This window comes from Perna viridis, chromosome 4, assembly GCF_037379345.1.
Source record: "Perna viridis isolate PV_CMFRI_1.1 ecotype Kerala chromosome 4, ASM3737934v1, whole genome shotgun sequence".
NCBI classification, from domain to species: domain Eukaryota; kingdom Metazoa; phylum Mollusca; class Bivalvia; order Mytilida; family Mytilidae; genus Perna; species Perna viridis.
The window spans coordinates 17,000,041-17,021,330 of NC_142448.1; the positions used below are offsets into that span (position 1 = coordinate 17,000,041).

The following is a 21,290-nucleotide window of genomic DNA, read 5'->3' on the forward strand; positions in this document are numbered from 1 at the left end:
ATATTTTAAGAATTCCTTCTTGTCTTTATGCACCATTTCATGCTCTTTTTCACTCTTCTTCCAAAAGAATGGGATAAGAAATTTAAGACTGTGTAAATATAAGAATAATCATACAGCTACAACATGAAACTCAATAAAAGATTTTTCAATATTACACATCATAGTTCCAAGAAATCACGAGTAGCAAAAATCTGAGAAGATCAGAAGTCAAAGTAACATTAAAAAAATATGTACATAGCGAGCTAAAGACGTAACCGGTTACGCTCAAGTACTTAATATAATATACATAGTACACCAATCTCCTTTTTTGTTTTGTCTTGTAACTCTGACATATTGATATGAAAACATCGAATAACGATAGAAACACATACAGATCACCAGCTTACCCCAAAGAGTGTTTATGTAGATAATCAGCTTACCCAAAAGAGTGTTTAGTTAAAAAACTTAAAATTCTTACTATTTTAAGTTGGAGGTGAAGGTTGAAAAAGAGGTCGAATTTTGTCTGTCCTTGATCGTAGAAGCGATGGAAATAGGCACCAAAATTGAGATTATTTAGAAAGTAAGCAAATCATCTGTATGTATGTGAACTTGCATTTATTTTGTTAAAAGAAGTTTTTGATGAGGTTCGTCTTATACATGTTAGAGTGTAGAAAAAGTCAGCAAGGACAGGTGCACATTTGCTGCTCGTCAAAATTCCCTTTAAAGTAGCAGTCTTTATGAAATTCAGAGAGAATGCGCTTCATGCAAATAAAAACCAACAATTTCACGTTAATTTCTTTTTCAAAAACAGTTACAGATAATGTAACCAGTTTTAGTTTGTAATTTGGTCGTTGCACTTTCGAGATACAAAATTTATATTCGTAGAATTTGCACTTTGCAAAAATTACTGGTCTTCGTTTGGTTTGATTTTGGTTATATCGAGGGTTTTAGTGGGAAATGAATGAATTTAAAACAATGCAGATCTGTATACAGACATAAAAATATAGCATATGTAGACCAAAAAAGGCAATGTTTGTTCGGCGAGTTTTTCTACACCATGAAAATCACCTCTACCATAGGCTGTGTTCGAATTTTTGGACTAGTACTAATACACTCAAAATAATTGTTATCAGCATAGTCATAATCCAATCAATTAATTGTGTATTAGTTCTTATTTATTTTACGTACAAGGAAGCAGATCTTGAAACACCAAAGGAAGATAATCAATTTGCGATTTTCTTCCGTTGGAATCGTGTATGCGGAATTGTGTATAGTGTTATTCTTCAGTTCTCTTTATCAAAATATTGATGTATTGCATGACTTATATAAATAAAGATTATCATTTGGTGCTTTATCTGCAGGAACAACACAACACGTATTTTGCATGAACGGTGGAAAGTATTCTTGCATCGTCATGACCTTTAAAAATTTACCTTGGCCTTGTACTTACTCACATCTTAAGAACACCTATTCGGTGCAGATTCCCCCCACAGTGATGGCTCGATATCCTCTTTCTTTCTTTGTTCCATTTTCTCGTAGCATCATAATTTTCCTTTCAATATAAAAATTAAGACTATATATACCTCAACACTTTTTAGGGTCCTTGAAAATTTAATATGATGAAGACATTGTTACAATCGTAAACCGTTCTGACACGTATGGACACACAATTCACGCTTGAAACAGCTCTGAATTTGGATTGCAATTTAACGATGGCTGAAATTCTGAAATAACCCCAGTGCATCTTCAGTAGGATTTCCATGTACCCTTATATCTCCACTTACAAATTAAACCGTCACCCAATAGTAAAATGAGAAGCGTTTTTGACTTTTTTGGTGGTCAGTTTTAATTCTCCATTGAGGCAAAAATCCATCTTTTTTATTTTTCAAACTTCTACATTATACTGAACAAAGGAAATAAACAAAGGTATCATCGTGAAGCGAAATGTCTCATCCTTTGAACGGTACCAAGAAAGTCACATTTACAGTATTTTGGATTAAATACAAAATGTACTGCTAAAATTGACATCTATATCAAAACCCCTATAGAGTGTTTATGCTTCAGTAGAAGTGGCTTATTTTGTATTTCCTATTTAGTATATAGATATAGTACCTTATCTTCAAATGAGCTCGAGTAAAAATGTTTTGAACTATTTCAAGTTCTTTTATGTGAAAATCGACATCCTATCTCCCCTTAAAAGCGCAATTTGAAGGAAAATGCCATTTTAAAGCATATAAACACTGTACAAAAGATATTTTGAGCATTACGATTTTAGAAATCGATAAAACGGGGAATTTTCGGAATTTCATTTTATTCCGTTTCACCTGGGTCAAGCAATATTTTCAAGAACTGATATTTATACAAGATTTTATACAATTGTGAACATGTATTTCTGGACTATCCTCATCATTGGATAGTCTAACATTTTGTAGAGTACATATCTGGTCACATATTTGATTAAATGTGAAAGTGTAACAACTAAATAAGAGCCATTTTCTACCTTCCAACATACAGTACCAAAACATGTTGTTTTAGTGCTCATTTGAAATATACATGTATTAACTTTGTAACTCTTTGTTTATTTCTTTACTTCTGAATAAATTCTATTGATTTTTGTTTTTCCCCTTATAATGCATAATTGATATTCACTCACTCCAAGAATATCAATTGCTTCATCCCTTTAATGACTTGGAAAGTTTCATACAAATTTTCAACTCCAACTTTGATATTATGTTTTGGTCTCAAAGACTTGATGATATTGTTTTATCATAGTACGTATGTACTAACTAATTCATATTCAGTTGTTTTTTTATGGAAATTTCTTTTTTTCTATATATCCAGTATAAAATAATAAATGCTTTGTGAATGCAACTTCCTTGACTTTTATATTTTGTACATTGTTTAGTCGTGAACCCTGCAAAATATCAGTCAGCCATTAATACAATTAAGAGTCTTAAGAAAACTAATGTTTAACAGTCTTTATTTCATAATTATGTACAAACTGCAGTTACAATGTTAACATGTGACAGGTGAACTGACTGACAGACAGTAACAATTGACATCATTTTATATACAATGATTTGTCAGTCAGTTACTTGTCTACTGTAATTCTATGGCACCATATGATTAATGATTATATAACATCTAAACATAGTGCCAACCTTGGAGTCAGTATAAATTACAATGTTTATTTTTTCTAAGTTAATTATAATCCCCATTTCCTAACTATGAATCACCTATTGGGTGTTCTCTATAATCTTTCTTCCTATTTTTTTCTGCCCATTGCCTTTGATTGCATTTTCATCTTACAAAAAATTGTGGATGTTTTTCACAGTCGGCCCAAAATAGCATTCAATATGATAGGATTTTTTTCCCAACAATATCTTCATGACCATAGAAACAAAGAAATGCAGATAAGTTGACTTACAGTAATAATAATACATAATGACAACAATACTAACATTAAACTGGCAATGTAAAAACCAACTTCTAGATTAACACTATGTAGACAGTGAAGGTGGAATGAAGAACATCCATGAGACAGATTATTACTACAATGCTGAATACATGTAAAATGGACTGAATTTTGTATTGCTTCTTAAAACTGTTCAAAATCATTTCAGAAAATCAAAGTTAACATCAAGCAAATATCAAAACGTGTTTTGACTATTTTCAATTTAAAGACAATAAAACCAAAAATAGATAAAGCAAAATCTTGTCTACCGGTACCATAATTAAAGCTCTAACAATGCTTAATTAGCACCTATTTAAAATATAAAAAAAAAAAAAAACAAACAAATAAGACAATTTTTGATTTTAGGAAAATAATTGCACACGACCACAGTTGTAATAGCAAAACAAATGTAACTAGAAATATTATGAACAAGCCCAAAAACAAGAAAATATCAATTAGATCCTAGTATATTTACCTTCCATAAGAATTTTTTACATACTAAAACACAGCATCAGCACTAGAAAAAGATCAGTCATAATAAAACCAAATATATACCTACTACAATGTTTCCTTTAGATATAACCTTCTAATGTATATGAATATTGAAAAAAAAAATTTAGGACAAGATTATTATCTCGAAATGTCATGATTTCTTTTTAACTTCAATATAGACAGTCATGAGCTACTGAGATTTGCATACATAGTATTGGGAAGTTTTATATTAAAGGACTTTTTGGTTGAATAAAAATGCAGATAAAATGACAATAAATACATGTAAATCTACTATGTACAATTAAATGACATAAAATTACAACTGAATACAAAATCTGACATAATACACAATACAAATTAAATGCAAATAATGTTGATTGCTTGTGTGATTGGTATTAATATTTCTACATAAAAATACATACATCCATTATTTATTAAAGGAAACATGTATGGTTAGAACACAAATGGTTAATTTAAATGTTGGTAAATAAATTAAATAAGGTGACATTATACACAAGATCCTGGTGCTAAAATTTTGTAGAACACCTCAAATGTCTTTCAAATTGCAAACCAAATCTACACACATTTGTATACTTCATTCTGTACCTCTTTCCAATTATACTAGAAATGTCTCTATCGTTCCACTTTGAGATGGTTTTACATTCAGTATTGCTACTGACCCTAGGTAGGCATTTAAAGGATATATAGACATGGATAAATCTGACATGAAAAAATACACAAAATACCAAATGCCTGCATTAAATGCTGATACAAACAAAAACTATAAGACATACATGGATGGAAACAATAGTTTAATACATTCCTATTTCTATTTAAACTGAACACAATAATCTAAAAAATATAAGGCACACAAAATAGAAAGACTTAATAATGTCATTGATAAATCATAAAATAATTCTGTTACAACTTTTATCACATGGCTGTATATACAGTCAAATGCATGTCAGACTGGTAGATCATGTCAGTATCTCAAGTCAGACTGGTACAGTGTGTCTGTGTCAAATATTTCTATCACATCAATCACAGTTTTATTTTGCATTATAAATCAAGTTTGCCTGAAACTCTCTTTTGAAGAATGTTATCTTGTTCAGGAAGCTGTCATGTATAATAAGATATTTGCTCACAATTTAGACATGGCTATGCAATTTTACATAATTGCTAGACAAAGGTCATTAAATTCCTAAGTATCCTTGATCATTGTACATCTCCGTCTTGAACCCTAAAACATGGAAACAAACATTCTTGTCTCAGTTTCACTTAAGTACTTTAGCATGAGAAGAGACAATGCTGTCCCAACAAGCTGATATATTTGTCTCTCAAGGTAATAAATTAAGAATCTGGGTGGCCTCTCCACTTCACCTTGGCATTTCACAGGTTTATTAGATCTAAACATTTAGATCTATCAGCAGTTTCTAAGGAACTGGAAGATAGAGATCTTAGGCCAATCTCACTTATCAGAAGTATGAATCTGATAAATCACTTTTGTTAGATATTGGGCTGTCATTTTTGTGAAGTGAGTCCTCCTTGTATTGACTGATACTGGAACTAGGTGAGGAATCCTTTGGATTAGAGTCGACTCTGTACTTACTGATACTCGAGTTAGGGGAGGAATGGTGAGGATCTGAGTCATCCTGGAACTGACTCAAATCTGAGCCTGCTGTAGACTCATGCCAACTCTTATTACTCTCAGTCTGAAAAATATCAAAATTAAAAGCTTTGTTATACCATCATTGATTAGTAATAAACAGTAAAGTCCAACTATACAATGGAGCTGGTGTTACCAGGAAGTAAATCAAACATCCTCTATAATAAAATGGGGAAAATAAGTGGTTTCAAGTCAAGTTTACATAAAACATTTTATATTTCTGACGAAACCTTAGTCATCTACTGAAACTTCCTGTTATATCCAACTCTATTCTAAACATTAAATACTACATAGAAAGTATAGAACATTAAATACTACATAAAAAGTATAGAACATTAAATACTACATAGAAAGTATAGAATTTTACAATGATTGATACAGTTTTTATTTATTGTAATAGCCACTAAAGTCTTTTTACACCTTTTTTTCACAATTCCTGCTATTACTGTGCTATTTTAACTTAGTTCATATATTAGAACCTCATGTAAAAGACACAAGTTGCTGTAAATTCTTCATCAGAGCCAGGCAGCTTTTTTATTCCATGGGTAAATCAAAGAAATGAGATATTGATTTGCCATGGCCTAAATGCAGAATATCTTGTTAAATATTGGTATCAAATGTCTATGGGCAGTATAATATATAGCTGTGCAGAATTACTACAACATGCTTTATGCTTCTACATGTAATTAAAATATTTGAAATTTGATATTTGATTATTTATCCTGTAATGGCAGACTGTATTATCTTCATATTTATGGCTGATGGCTCCATGTATCTATCCAACAATTAAAACAATAGGAAGTTTATGCACATGGCTGCATATTGCTAACTTATCCAAAAAGAATTGAAATTTCCTGAGAATTGCAGGATTAATACAACATGTGACAACTGTAGAGTCAAATGGGTCAAGCATTTTGACATAGCTTGGCCTTTCAAAAGGTACAAGCCCATTTCTAAGCCTGAAACACAAATTCTTAGTTGTTATATAAAGGTGTCAAAATATATGGGCATTTCTGTATTGAAGTTAAAAAGAGTTTGTATCGGAAATTCATGAATAGCATGCAGAAAACCACAAATCACTTTCAATTGAAGAATGTTGGTCTGTTTTGTCTAACCTCATAGTTATGTTGTATCCTGACAGCTGTTGGTATTCTCAGTCTGAGAGGTCTGGTCATAGAAGTTTCACTATACTGAGTTAAATCCTACAAATAAAGCATTCTATATAATATCATATCTAGCTAGCAGTCCACTATACTGGCATTCAATCAAACATGTAGTGAAGGTATAAAGTTATGTAAAAAAAAATGAAGGAATGAGTCAAGGTTTTAAACCTACTTTTTGATATTAGAATAACGACTTAAAAATAAAAATGACATCTTTTTATTAATGAAAGTGCATCCACCTAAATATTTCAAATAAATAGCTCCGCAACTGTATTATGTCGAACTTAGTTCACTTGGGGCAAGTATGGACACAATATTGGTTTTTGACACACTTATGTAGAGGAACATACAATTCATTATGGACATAACAACTGGTTTGAATACAATATAGTACAAAATTTGAAATTCAATTAAAAATTTTCAAAATCTGACCAAATACAAGTACACAAAATCAATTTATTGGGGTGTCACTTCTTGACCCCTTAAAACCGACCACCAAAAGAGATATTTGAAATCAGATTGAAACACCCAGGCATAAATTTTAAGGAATGAAAAAAAAAATCTAAATTCGACCAAAATTTGAAAGTCAATTTTTTCTCATGCCCTTTTGACCCTTATAACTAAAAACTGTAAGAGATATCTGACACATATGGAAAATTGCAGGCAGGAATTTTTACAAGGAATCCAATAAAAAAAAAAAGAAAATCAGACCAACAATTATGTCCCTTTTAACCCCAAAATGGTTAAAGGTAAGCCTATAATGTAAAAAAATTTATTAACAGAATTTCAAAAGAGACAGGTTGAAAATCATAAAAATAGGACAAACAAAAGGTTTTTCTATCAATTCTAATGATAACACCATTTTTCCTCCTTTAAAGCCCTTATTTCCTTAAGAGGTGGGACAAAAACTGTAGGGCCATCTGCTATGTCCCTTGGAACAATGTCTTAAAATTTCGAAATGATCAGATAAGTTTTACTCTAGTTACTGTTAATAAACTAAAGTTGACAGATGCCAAAGACAACAACAACAGGGTGATACCATTATACGACCAAAATTTTTATTTTGGTGGTATAAAAGGTCTACAAATGTTTTAGCAATGTTTAAGCAATACACTCAATAAGATACTGATATAAAAGAGAATATAATTTCTGAATGTATATAAGTAGATACTATACAACTCAGTATAAATTCTGGCTAACATATTCATAATGCAATAAAGGACAGTGAAGCATGCAGAAATTAGCTAAGATTATCTGACAAGTCTAAATTGTAAACTATCCAACTCATAGAGGGTTGATGCAAGCTGGGGAGTGGTATGAAGGTAAATTTCACATAATACAATAATTTCTCTATTTAAAAGACAAGAAAGACTACTGCTTAGAAGTGCTCATGCATGTTCTTGGAACTAAATCCATTCTATAATTAAATCTCTGCAGAAAAAAAATACTCTTATCATCATATAATTCATAACATCAGATTGAACAGTCTGGCAAAACTTGGTTTGTTTCCATAATAAACTGTGAATTTCTGTATGATTTGTTGATCTTAGGTATGTTTCTTAGTTTTGACATGGGCAATAAAGATAAGAAAGATAACCACCATAATGATAGAGGGTAAGACTATAAGGGATGTTTGGCATGCATTACTCTAGCAGAAACACACCTCCTCCCCTTTGATATAGGTAAGCATGCAGTCCTCAGAGGTCTGAGAAATCTACCTCATGGTCAGGGTACATCGTCCTTGTCCACAGAGCAGTAGGTTCTCCAAAGTAAGTTGGATCAGACAGTTCTGAGTCTGAGTAAGCTGGATTTGTCCTAAATTGTACAGTTCTAGCAACACCACGAGGATAAGTAACAACTTCAATATGTCTATGTACTCTATCTATGTGCTGGTAGTTATGGGAACCATGTTTTCTTTTCTTTTGTTGTGATCGCCTGTAAGAAAAAAACATATTTACCAAGTTGTGATTATAAGAACTATATTTAAAGTGTTTGTAGGATTTAAGGATTCTCCATGAAGTTTTATTGGTTTTTTTTATAAGAAGTTAAGTACATTTGCAATACATGTATATCAATTATAGAGGACTGGTACACTAATATTAACCTCTGATTTTCTCCTCATTTGATATTTTTTACCAAGATGATAAAAATAATTTTAGATTTTATACAAAGTCCAGGAGTGTATATTCAATAGTGAACCAACAAACTGAAGTGGTAAAATGTGACTAAAAGTGAATTTTCCATGACTGTTCAATTGTTCTTATGTAGAATATTGTTTTCTGTATTGCCTTTAATACAAATATCAAGTCTTACCTTCTACAGATAATAACAGTACCAATCAACATAAATATCAGAACAAATGATGAGGCACCACCAGCTACGGCTATGATAGGAAAGGTATCTACAAAACATTTATAAAAATCTTCATACTGTAGATTTACATTACTTAAATAAGATGATGATCTAGTTACTGTTTTTGAAGGACATAAGCAGTACAAACTAATGTCATACCTGATGTGATAGTTTTACACACTGGTTCACCATTATTGTCAATGATGCAGGCTGATCCATGGCCACAAGCACCTGAACATTTATCTGAAAATAAGCATGATGTTGTTAAGTTCTACTTCTGTCAATATTTTACATAACAAGAGTTACACCATGCCGATTATGCTAGTCTATTGTAGAATTGTATCATAAATTTGACCAGCAAGTATGAACATTGATGCCTTATGTATCAAATTTTGGGATAGATCAAATAAATGACTTTATTTTTAGAATTTCATAACATAAAGCACATGTCTAGTAATTTCAATAATTAAAGGACTCAATTTTTATAGGGGAAAAGCTAAACTTGAGATGAGACAAACAGACGACAGACCAAAGATTAAAATGTTCTACCTATGTCTACCACTTTAACGACTAACCTTGACAGTAAGTACCATTTCCTGTATAGCCCCATTTACAGTTACATTGGAATGAATCCTTGGTATCAACACAATCAGCATTCTCATTACAATTGTCTTGACCTAATATACACTCATCAACCTCACCAGAGGAACATTTGATTACATGGAAGTCAAACTTAGTGCATGGAATACAAGACCTTTGACCCTGATATGGCTGGTGGTAACCAGGGGGACATACTTTACAACCATTAGATTCCAAGTCATAGTAAAAATCTTGAGGGCAGGAAACTGGAAAATTAAAAAAATATGATTTTACAGTTATTATGAATTTTAATTCAACTACTGCGAAAGTATTTTAATTCATGTATAGCAATTTTCGTGAATTAGGGGAGAAACTAAAGTTCATGGATTCTTAAATTCGTGGTTTTGAGGTTCAAAGTATACTCATTAATGGAAATCTCCTTTTCGTTGGGAACCTAATTTCGTGGTTTGGCCTACCCACGAAAACCTCGAAAATTGGTACCCCAAGAATAATAGTACTTTCACAGTATAAAGATACAGTTTTGTATAAGGAGAATTGAATATGGAGATTGAAACTCCAAATACAGTTGATACTTTTATCTAACTTTTGCAGTTATTAAAACTCCTGGTTAAACAATTGCCAAAAATGCATGCTTCTGTCTACCTAAGTCTTAAATGTGTGGTATACTACTAGTGTATTATGGATGTTTGAATAGCTAGAGATAAATTCTACCTTTCATTTAGACAAAGAAACATACAGCAAGAATAGTATCAATAATTTCTGTGAAACATTTTTTTTAGAATTTAGTCAAGAGATGTTTGAATAAAAGGTTTCTACTAACTGACAGAGCACTGTTCCTGAGATATAGCTCCTACTGTCTCAGTACTTTTACCATAGGGACAAGGTAGACAACTGTTTTCTCCATCAGTTGGTTTATAAGTACCCAAGGCACAAGGTTCACATATGCCATAGATAGATAGCTCTGTGCCAGCTTTACATGTACCTGAAATTTTAACAATAGATAATAATAACTTTTAGACTACCCAAGATTATCTTTGCTAACATTCTTGCCAATAAGTTTTCTTTTAAAATGTCTTAAATATAAGAATAAAGTAAATATAAATATAGTAATACCAAAAATTTCTAAGAACCAGAGAATGATGATGTATATTATTTATAATAATGTCATCAATTACTTTTTGGAATGTTCTGATTTATCATAAACAATAGTGGCATGATAACTAAAAGTTCTAATTACATACTTTGACAGTCACTAACAGAGACAGAACCAGTTTCTTGAGTTGTCTGCCCATTGCCACATGATTTACAAGATGTTGTCCCAGTTAGATCCTGGTAATATCCTCTAGGACATGATTTACAGCCAGACATCTTGCTATCATAGTAATCACCAGCAGGGCATACCTCTACAAAGAATAAAATAAAATAACATTTATAGAATTAAACAATCTTTAGATTAATTGATTGATAATGCTTAAATGTCTTTGGGCATATGATTCATGCATTTCAGGACTAGAATGATTGACCAATCAAACAAACCTTGCTATTAACTAGATCTTTATTGTGCCAGTTCACAGAGGCAACAGCTCACAGACAGGCATATTGCTTCACTATTACACATTCTTACTCTGAGCCGACCAGTCTTTACTCTATTTCATAAATACCCCATGCTTGACAAAAAAAGCAGTGACTACCAATTCAAAAGTCTTTGACGAGACTTTGCCGGGAATCGAACCCATAACCTACAACACTGGAGGTTTGCATGGTACCTTGAGACAAACAAGGAGGTTAACATCGTAAAACAAACAATGATGTACAAGTTTAATAGAAACAACAATTCTTAGTACATATGAAGTAATTACTTGCCTCAAATAAAGAACCTTAGTGAGCGTGTTAACATACCCCATGTGTCCCCATACTCAAGTAAATTTGTTTGTACGAGAAATACATGTAGAAGGACCCTGATAAAAAAGGAATAAGAGTGTTTTTTAGGCTTTAGATTTTTATCTTCTAACTAAATTATGTTTCTCAGAATGGTAGTTTCTAACTCAAGACTGTGATTTTTTTTAGTTTTAGTTAATCCAAAGTAAATATTGTAGTGACCTGTAACTTATCATGGTTAACTTATATACCAAAAATCATGTCAATATCTGCAAGCGTTTAGCAAAAAAGTCCGGAAAACTGTTATTTCTGTGAATTTTGCAAAGTTCGTGGCCCGTAATTTTGGTAAAAATAATTGGAGCAGAACGAAATTTGAACTTGACCTGTAACTTATCATAGTGAACTTATATATCAAAATTCATGTCAATATCTGCAAGCGTTTTAAAAGTCCTGAAAACTGAAGATCAACTGACGGACAGGTCAAAAACATACCCTTCGCAACTTCGCTGTGTGTGGTGTAATTAGAATTTTACTAATATGTTATTTGTTAAACTAAAGAGCATTCTGAGTCTGAGTGATTAAGGCCAAAAATGAGAATGAAACAAAACACTTACTATAGCATGAAGAAGAACTAGTTGACCCAGTATTTTCTGTAGTGAAGCCTGAATCACATGACAGGCATGCGACTTGTTTCTCCTGGTCTGTGTACTGCCCTCGCTGACAAACCTCACAGGTCCCAGTCACTGAGTTAAAATAGGTTCCCTTTGCACAGTTGACTGAAAAAAGAAATGATATGCTTTCCACATATTCCAACAGATATTTTTATCACTTACTATCTTTATAACTTCACTTTACATCTTTACAGGAAATGGCTACAGAAATCAGACTGGTAAAAGATGATAAAAATACACTGCAGTGGTGGATCCATGGGGAGGGTGCAGAGGCTTGGAATTCCTCATTTTTATTGGAAAATTTGTCATTTTCATGTGTAAAATTGACAAAAATGGCAAATAATGTTCTAGCACCCCCTTTTTCTGAGGAACCCAAGCTGGCACCTCTCCTTTTCAAAGTGTCTGGATCTGCCCTTGCACTGCTAAATGTTCATAAATAACTAAGTGATATGACCGAACAGACATTGTTCCACAATAAAAGTTATCCAAATATTAGAGTCTGAGAAGAAGCCTACCACACAATCCATTGACCAGTATTTGTCCTAGCTGACATTTGATGTATGGTTTAACAACCAGTTTCTCTGGATCACAGGAAAAGTCAGCTGTATTGAACTCCTTGTTCTTGATCATAGTTTCAAGTTGTGTCAGAGGTAATGCATCAGCAGAATCTGTCATTAGTGAACTAAAACAAGAAATTACAGAGCTCGTATGTGTTCTGAACAGAATAATTTCGGCAAACTTTTCTTAAAACTATTGACAAAGTTCTTTTGTCAACAACAGAAGTATAAAATTAACCTTCCATAATAAAAAAAATAATAGTACAGTAAATGCCCCAGCACAATGTGGGTTTATTTTTATCTATGAAAGGCAATCATAAAAAAGAACAGTAACAAAATATCTCAAAGTTTGTTATATATCTACTTACTAGATGTAACTGTGAATCAATAAGCATAGTTTTCTAAATCACACAACTCAGTAAATAATTCAAATCTATAAGCATCATTAATCTTTATTCTATCAACTATAAAAGAATATAATGCCACCCTTTTACAGGAATGTGGAAGGTCAAAGAATATAATGGTATCCCATACCCATTTACAGGAATGTCAAAGGTCACATAGTATGTACTGTCTGTAGATCTCTTCCGTCTCCTGGCCATGTTACAAGCGATCGTCACATTGGAGAAGTTACATCCTGTAGTAGGACACAAACCAAACTCCATGTTCCATTGGTTCATGTTTTTGTTGAAGTTCTCACCCAATAATTGTTTATACTCAGTTGAACAGATAGGTCCAAGAAACACCATTTCTCCTTGGATTGTACTTGAAGGCTCAGACGATTCTAAAAAGAACACATTGCCAGTATAACAGAGTAACAACTATGTCTTTGCACAAACAAAAATGATTTTCTACACAACACAAAAAGATAAAAGGCTGTTTAAAAGTAGAATAATTTGAATAAGTACAAACATACAAGTAATTTTCAATAGATATTGATCTGTGTTGAACCTTAATTAATTGAGAGAAAAGAAAACAACAAATAGCCAATACAATAGACTATCCAAAGAAAAACCAGGAAGATCTTATGATATAGGGAGCACTATTTGTTTTGTTCCAATGTAATGTTTAACTCATTACTTAATGTATGATGTCAAAAAGATGAAAAATGTTTGAAAACAAAATTTGGCATGCATGTGCCCCTCACTGCCTGGATCTGTCATGGACACCCTCTTAAAATCTTAAATATCATATTACCAGCACAAATAGGGAATGTAAAGTCCTTTCCTCTAGGAGGATCCCAGAAACCTTCACGTCCACACTTGTAGAAAGATGGAATCTGTTCAACAAAGTTATGTATACTTGGTTGATTACACCTGACAGAACAGCTGATACCCTTGGACCAATCAGCACAGGTAAGTGATACATTAGGGGGTGCTTTTGGTTTGCTACAATTTGATGCTGCAAAATATATAGTTACTTTTAACACATGTGAATGTCCCGAAAACAGCAAGAATATTTACTGATTCTAGCTGTAACTTAATAAAACCATTATACCCAATAGAGACATTGAATATGTTCTATCAAATGAAGAAACAGCTATTTTAAGAACTTGAACTATATAATAATGACATACCCTAACATAATGTATTGTCTCAGGAATGATAAATGCAACAAACACCGTAATCTAATTAACATTTACGGTCCAAACCATTGTGTTCAGAATACAGTTTGGTCAAGTGGTTATATGTACTCTGGAAACCATAAGTGTGACTGATTTCAGATAGACAGATTAGCATAAGAATCACTATTCATTCCTGAATCATTGAGATAGGATATGTAAATTAACCTTGTCACAAAGTAGACAGAAATTCAGGTGAAAATAATAGGCATAAGGAGTTTCCCTAAGTTAGCCTATTCTACTACTAATTATCAACATTCTACTTACGTATAACATATACAGTGAAGCTACAGACAGCGGTGTTGTTCTCACTGTCATATGCTATATACATAACATCATATTCACCATAGGCAAATACTTCACCTATAATATAAACATCAAAACAAACCATTCCTTATAAATATAGAATCTCATTTCTGCAAACCTCAATTTATTCTTAAGATTATCTTTTCATCAGGTGCCATTTAAAAACATTCTTTAGTATTAATTTTCATGGGATGTCAAAATTCCATTATGAATTGATTAGAGCTTCACAGAATTTCAACTCATTGTTTGGATATAACACAAACAACAAAGAAATAAGTACCCCACAATATATAGTTCCTCAAAAGAAGATAATTCATGTTTTCAATACTCAGTAGAATTTATATTCCATGAGGGCATAATCAAGTCAATTTATCATATACCAAACTTACCAGGTCTGTGTGTCTGTACCACATTGACTATCTCAACATCATCCGTAAATCTGGGCTCAGTCCAGTTTATAATGTTCAATCTGTTAGATGTTACTACTTGGACATACTCTGGACAGTACTCTATGGTAGGGGATTTAGTATCTGCAAAAGTAGAAAACACACTTCAGATAATTGTTTGACAGAGTTCAATTACAAATCAACTGTTATAAAAGGGCTCCTAGAAAGACAATTACCACATACAAAGATATTCATTCCTGAAATAAGTATTACAGTCCCTGAACTAATCTGGCTGACAATGTGATGGATCAACAACCCATGACTAAGTCCCTGAACTGATCTGCCAGGCTATGTGATGGATCAATAACCCATGACTGATTCCCTGAACTGATCAGCCAGACTATGTGATGAATCAATAACCCATGACTGATTCCCTGAACTGATCAGCCAGACTATGTGATGAATCAATAACCCATGACTGATTCCCTGAACTGATCAGCCAGACTATGTGATGGATCAATAACCCATGACTGATTCCCTGAACTGATCAGCCAGACTATGTGATGAATCAATAACCCATGACTGATTCCCTGAACTGATCAGCCAGACTATGTGATGAATCAATAACCCATGACTGATTCCCTGAACTGATCAGCCAGACTATGTGATGGATCAATAACCCATGACTGATTCCCTGAACTGATCAGCCAGACTATGTGATGAATCAATAACCCATGACTGATCAACTAATTATACAAAGATATTCTGTTCAGAGAAAAGTAAGTACTGATATATTATCACAGAATTGTCCATTATAACCTTAATGACACATCTCACTGACACATATATACAGATTGCTCCTTTAACATACTGCCCTTTTACTCGAACAAACATATAACATATGTCCCTCCAAGAAGAGAGGTTAGAACTTACCCACACTGTCATCACAAAACTGTCCATTATAATCCCCAGGACACACTTCACTGCCACAAACAGATGGTTCCTCCACCCCTATTCCAGGTCTAACATAGGCAGAGAATTGCTGCCATCTGAACACAGTTCCAGGAGATACACTGACAGAACAATTGTCTGATGAGTTAGATATGGTTGTGGAATTCAGGATATGGTCATAAACATTCAGCTGGCTTATAAGACCATGGAATGTTGTAGAGTTTTCTACTGTTGGTTTACCAAGGGCTACTTTTTGACTGTAACAAAAAAAAAATAAATAAATAAATTCACATATTTTTAATCTATCTGAGCATATTGAACAGATCACAGTGCTTGTTTTTATTCTTAACTACTTTACAATTTGCTGTCTTCAATCACAATTGAAAAATTAAGAATGAAACAATGAAATTTAATGACCCCAATTACCACAAAAGTTAGGAAATCTTTCTACAAAATTATGATTGTAAAATAATCTGGAGAATGTTACAAGAGCTAGAAAAATAGAGAATGAAATCATTTGACATTTATTTACTTACAGGGGTGGTAGTTCCTGTCCGTTACCGTATCCAACACCTTCTATCTGTAACTGACCATCTATATACACCTTCCAATGACCATTGTTATTACTATCCCAGGTAAAACACAGGTATGTCCATACCCCAGGGGTTGTTGTTAAATTAACCCAGGTATCACCATAGTAACCAAGATGTAATCTTTTAGTAGTCAAACTCAGAATCTCTTGTTCTTTGTTACCCCTGAAATAAAATGTAAATTTGTTTCTTTATCAGTGGCTATCACAGTACAGTTGATACCATTCAGATTCATCCATTTACCTTAATGGTACAGCAAACTGTATGTACAAAAATAAATTAATCTTTTAGAATATGAGGAATTACTGTAACATACTATCAACAAAATTGGATGTACCACATTTCCTAAAGTGGTAGACCTATGTATATCAAAAACAAAACAAAAAAAATCTTCCATTTGAACTTGAACCAGAAATATTGCATGAAACTCACTTATTCCACAATAGTGTACAAGAACATTACATACTTTAATATTTTATCTCCTGATCACAGAATATATATGAGAATGATAACAGTACAGATCAACCAAAGAACATTTAGTTATAATTACCTTAGTACAGCATTCAGACTGAACACTGGTTGACCTTCTGACAGTGATAAAACTTTGACCCATAAACACACACTCAGATTGTTTCTGTTCTTCATTCTGGTGACATTAGTCTCTAAACTAGTGTTGTCATGGAAATACAAATCATATCCAGGGTTCCTCTCTATAACAGTAGAAGAAAATATCAAATTATAGTTTAATAATTTAATTTCAGATGTAACATGCTTTCTGATTGGATAAAAAAATGTGTCCATCATCTCATAATCCAAATTTTGTAATGCGACTGTGACGTCATCAACCTTTTTCGTTAATTAATTCCTTAAATTTTGATACTGAAATTAAATTATAAGGAATAACTTATATTTTTTCAGTCTACACAGGTTATTTAGTGTACACCACATGATTGATGTTATTTCCTCATAGACTGAAAAAAAAAATATAACAGTGATTCCTTATATAAACAAAAGGGAACACCTAGAAATGAATGCTTTATTTTGTTTTCTGTCTTTTCAACAGCATACTTATAAAGAAATTAAAAAACTGTTGAAATAAGTAAATGCAGTTGTCTTGCAGGGTTTATAATCTCAATGGTAAAAGAAATGAAATATGAAAAACTAGATAAAATTTGATTATAGTCTTTATAACAGTACCTTTTCCACAATCAGGCCCAACAAATCCAGGAAGGCATACACAGTTTCCATTGTAACATTCTGTAGCTCCATTCTGACATACAGGACATATCTGGTCAAGGTCATTACAGTCATGTCCATGGAAACCATCCAGACATAAACACTGATATCCACCAATCAGATTAACACATTGTCCTCCATTGAGGCAAGGATGGTTAAGACATTCATTGATATCCTCCTGGCAGTGGCTTCCTGTATAACCTGGATAGATCAAATTCATATCATCAGTGTAAAACATTATTCATATTTTTCAACACTGCAAATTTGTAAATTTGTTACCATTTTGTCCTTACAGTCTAAAAAGTGAATGTCATTTGTTTGCAGTTCACAGCATCAATAATTTTAAAAACTTCCATAGTGCAACTTTTACTATTGTGAATTTAAGTCAATTTCATTTTTATATCACAATAATTTCTGACTACAAAGAATATAAATCACAATTTCCTCAATCTTACAGTTATCTCCCTTACCTTGTAGACAGTTACACGAGTATTGATTGATGCCATTGAAACAGGTACCATTATTAGCACATGGCAGACTGATACAGTTGTTTACCATGGTTTCACATCTGACACCTGTCCAGCCAAGCTCACACCTAAAAACATAATACCATCAACCAAAACTAGTTAAAAATCAGTTTTTTTCCACTCTGTTAAAAAATGCAGTTTTAGACCATCAGACTGAAACAAAATTGTTCTATTTCACTTGATTACTAAAACAAAAAATAACAAAGAACTCCTACCAGCACAGATAGCTATCTACTAAGTTCTGACAGGTTCCATTATGTAGACAAGGTGTGTCAGCACATAAATCTATCTGTATTTGGCACTGCTTTCCTTTAAAACTTCCTCTACAAATACATGTATATCCACTAACTTCATCGATACACTGGCCACCATTAAAACATGGGTTGGACTCACACTCGTCAATATTTATCTGGAGAAAAAAAATTAAGGTAAATCAAAATAATGTCTATTGATAGTTAACAAGTTGCATATTTCATAGCAAAACTACAAAATTTCTTTTCTCTCTTTATTCTTATGTAAAATATTTTCAGAATTAAAATCAAATTTCAAAAAAAAACAAAACAAAAAGAAACAAGAGTCTTCAAGTTGTGAACACTAATTTCCATTGAATATATGTAATAAAAACAGTTTTGTAAAGGAACACTTCCTGTAATAAGGAGCAGTTTAAAAAAATCACTACATGACAGAACTTTCCATTGAACGTGAAGCACTGTTCACAAATTAATATAAGAACTTACAGAACAGTTATGACCTGTAAAACCTTCATTACAGTTACACAAATACTGGTCATCTAAATCTATACAGGTACTACCATGGGCACAAGGTATGGACAAACAATCATTAATAGGCTGAGTACAGTATTTACCTGCATCAGAGAAAAATCAATTAAGTATATTGAAAGTACAAAATGTTTATTATTTAGCTAATTTCTGGATATTTGATAATGCTACGGATAACACAGATGCATTAAATAAAGATCCTGGTTACTTTTGTAAAGCACCTACAAAATGAAAAATTCTAATGAAAAGAGAAGGAAACAAATTCATAGAAATAAAATACTTGACTGAATTAACCTGTTACAAACTAATTCGGACAAAATTACAGATATAACTATCTATTTTAAGGTAAAACTACCACCTGTATATAAACCTGAAATGTTAAAACTGACTTGCCAACCTATATAAACATTCTCAGGTTAAGCTGTTAACACTCACCTGTTAATCCAAGTAGAAAATTACAGGTATAACTGTTAACTCTCACCTGTCCATCCAGGTAGAAAATCACAGATATAACTGTTAACTCTCACCTGTACAACCAGATAGACAATCACAGGTATAACTGTTAACTCTCACCTCACCTGTACAACCAGGTAGAAAATCACAGGTATAACTGTTAACTCTCACCTGTCCATCCAGGTAGAAAATCACAGGTATAACTGTTAAAACTCACCTGTCCAACCAGGTAGACAATCACAGGTATAGCTATTTATATCATCTTTACATTGTGACTTCTCTGGGTTGCACATATTGTTCTTACATTCATCGATGTTGACTTCACACAACACTCCAGTATAACCTGAAGTAAAAACGTATGATGTTCTCATACTGAAGGTAAAAAACTGGTCATAATAAAATAGTGGTATAGAAAGCTAAGTATCAATATAACTACAAATACATATACTGCAAACTTAATTTGGACTTGAAACCTTCAAGTTCAATTACCTTCCTTTACAGGTACCCTACAGTAATTATCTACTATGATGTCTAACCTTCAAATAAAGCTTAATCAAAATCTATTCAGATTTTCAAGTGGAGTTGCATTAATAAGATATGAACATATAATACCCTTAAATTGAATTATCTCCCCTTATATTGGCCAATAACTATCAACATTTGATTCTAATCTACCTACAATTCTAACAAAAACCATAGGAAAAATAGAAGGAACCAATCTTATAACTGATGTGAACAGGTAGTAGGGCAGACTTTGATTTTAGAGAGTGTAAATAAAAATTACAAACAGCATTATCATTTCTATTCAATTGGTAAATAAATGTTTGCTTTTGAAAAAAAAGTTATTTCCCTTACCAGGAGGACAATGACACTGGAATCCTGTTGTAGTTGTGGTACACAAAGCAGCATTAAAACATGGACTGGTATCACACATCATGTTGATACTACACTGATCTCCAGTATAACCTGCCTGTAATAAACATAACAATACCACTCTATAAGTTTATTTCTAACTTTGGCTACAGACAATTCAATGTAGCATGTAATTTTCATGTTCCTATGTTTCTATGACAGACATAAATATCACCTGGAAAATTCACAAATGAAAGAACTACTTTGTATGTACCCAAGGCATAAAACCTGACTAGAACTGGCCCATGTCTAACATGAAAAGGAAAGTGGCCAATACCTGACATAAACATGAATGTGGTCAATACCTGACATAAACATGAATGTGGTCAATACCTGACATAAACATGAATGTGGTCAATACCTGACATAAGCAGGAACTTGACAAACACCTGACATATACAGAAACTTGACAAACACCTGACATATACAGGAACTTGACAAACACCTGACATAAACAGAAATATGACCCATACCTGACATAAGAGGAACATGACCCATCCCTGACTTTAACAGGAACATGACTCATATATGACATATATAGGAACATGACCCATACATGACATAAACAGGAACATGATCCATACATGACATAAACAGGAACATGACCCGTACCTAACATAATGAGGAACATGACTAATACCTGACATAAACAGGAACTTGACAAACACAGGAATGTGACCCATACCTGGCATAAACAGGAACCTGACAAACACAGGA

General features: G+C 32.6%; 1 protein-coding gene across 6 annotated transcripts in view; it reads right to left on the reverse strand.

Moving 5' to 3' along the window:
* Positions 1-2,942: 2,942 nt before the first annotated feature.
* LOC148619100 (uncharacterized) overlaps positions 2,943-21,290 on the reverse strand; it is an 87,416-nt gene continuing 69,068 nt past the window's right edge. For 4 of the 6 annotated variants that reach the window (XM_088578634.1, XM_088578635.1, XM_088578637.1 and 1 more), the window contains 23 exons: positions 20,517-20,631; positions 19,879-20,004; positions 19,167-19,294; positions 18,645-18,838; positions 18,373-18,497; positions 17,864-18,103; positions 17,217-17,376; positions 16,613-16,831; positions 16,059-16,333; positions 15,129-15,269; positions 14,701-14,796; positions 14,010-14,213; positions 13,347-13,596; positions 12,771-12,937; positions 12,199-12,360; positions 10,948-11,109; positions 10,527-10,688; positions 9,682-9,951; positions 9,266-9,349; positions 9,068-9,155; positions 8,473-8,689; positions 6,707-6,793; positions 2,943-5,637 (listed from right to left, as the gene is read on the reverse strand). In XM_088578634.1, coding sequence (XP_088434760.1) covers positions 5,401-5,637; positions 6,707-6,793; positions 8,473-8,689; positions 9,068-9,155; positions 9,266-9,349; positions 9,682-9,951; positions 10,527-10,688; positions 10,948-11,109; positions 12,199-12,360; positions 12,771-12,937; positions 13,347-13,596; positions 14,010-14,213; positions 14,701-14,796; positions 15,129-15,269; positions 16,059-16,333; positions 16,613-16,831; positions 17,217-17,376; positions 17,864-18,103; positions 18,373-18,497; positions 18,645-18,838; positions 19,167-19,294; positions 19,879-20,004; positions 20,517-20,631 — 3,909 coding nt within the window. In that variant the 3' untranslated portion in view covers positions 2,943-5,400. Of the gene's footprint in view, positions 5,638-6,706; positions 6,794-8,417; positions 8,690-9,067; positions 9,156-9,265; positions 9,350-9,681; positions 9,952-10,526; positions 10,689-10,947; positions 11,110-12,198; positions 12,361-12,770; positions 12,938-13,346; positions 13,597-14,009; positions 14,214-14,700; positions 14,797-15,128; positions 15,270-16,058; positions 16,334-16,612; positions 16,832-17,216; positions 17,377-17,863; positions 18,104-18,372; positions 18,498-18,644; positions 18,839-19,166; positions 19,295-19,878; positions 20,005-20,516; positions 20,632-21,290 lie in introns of all 6 variants that reach the window. The other 2 variants (XR_015921543.1, XM_088578636.1) reach the window with 2 other exon arrangements.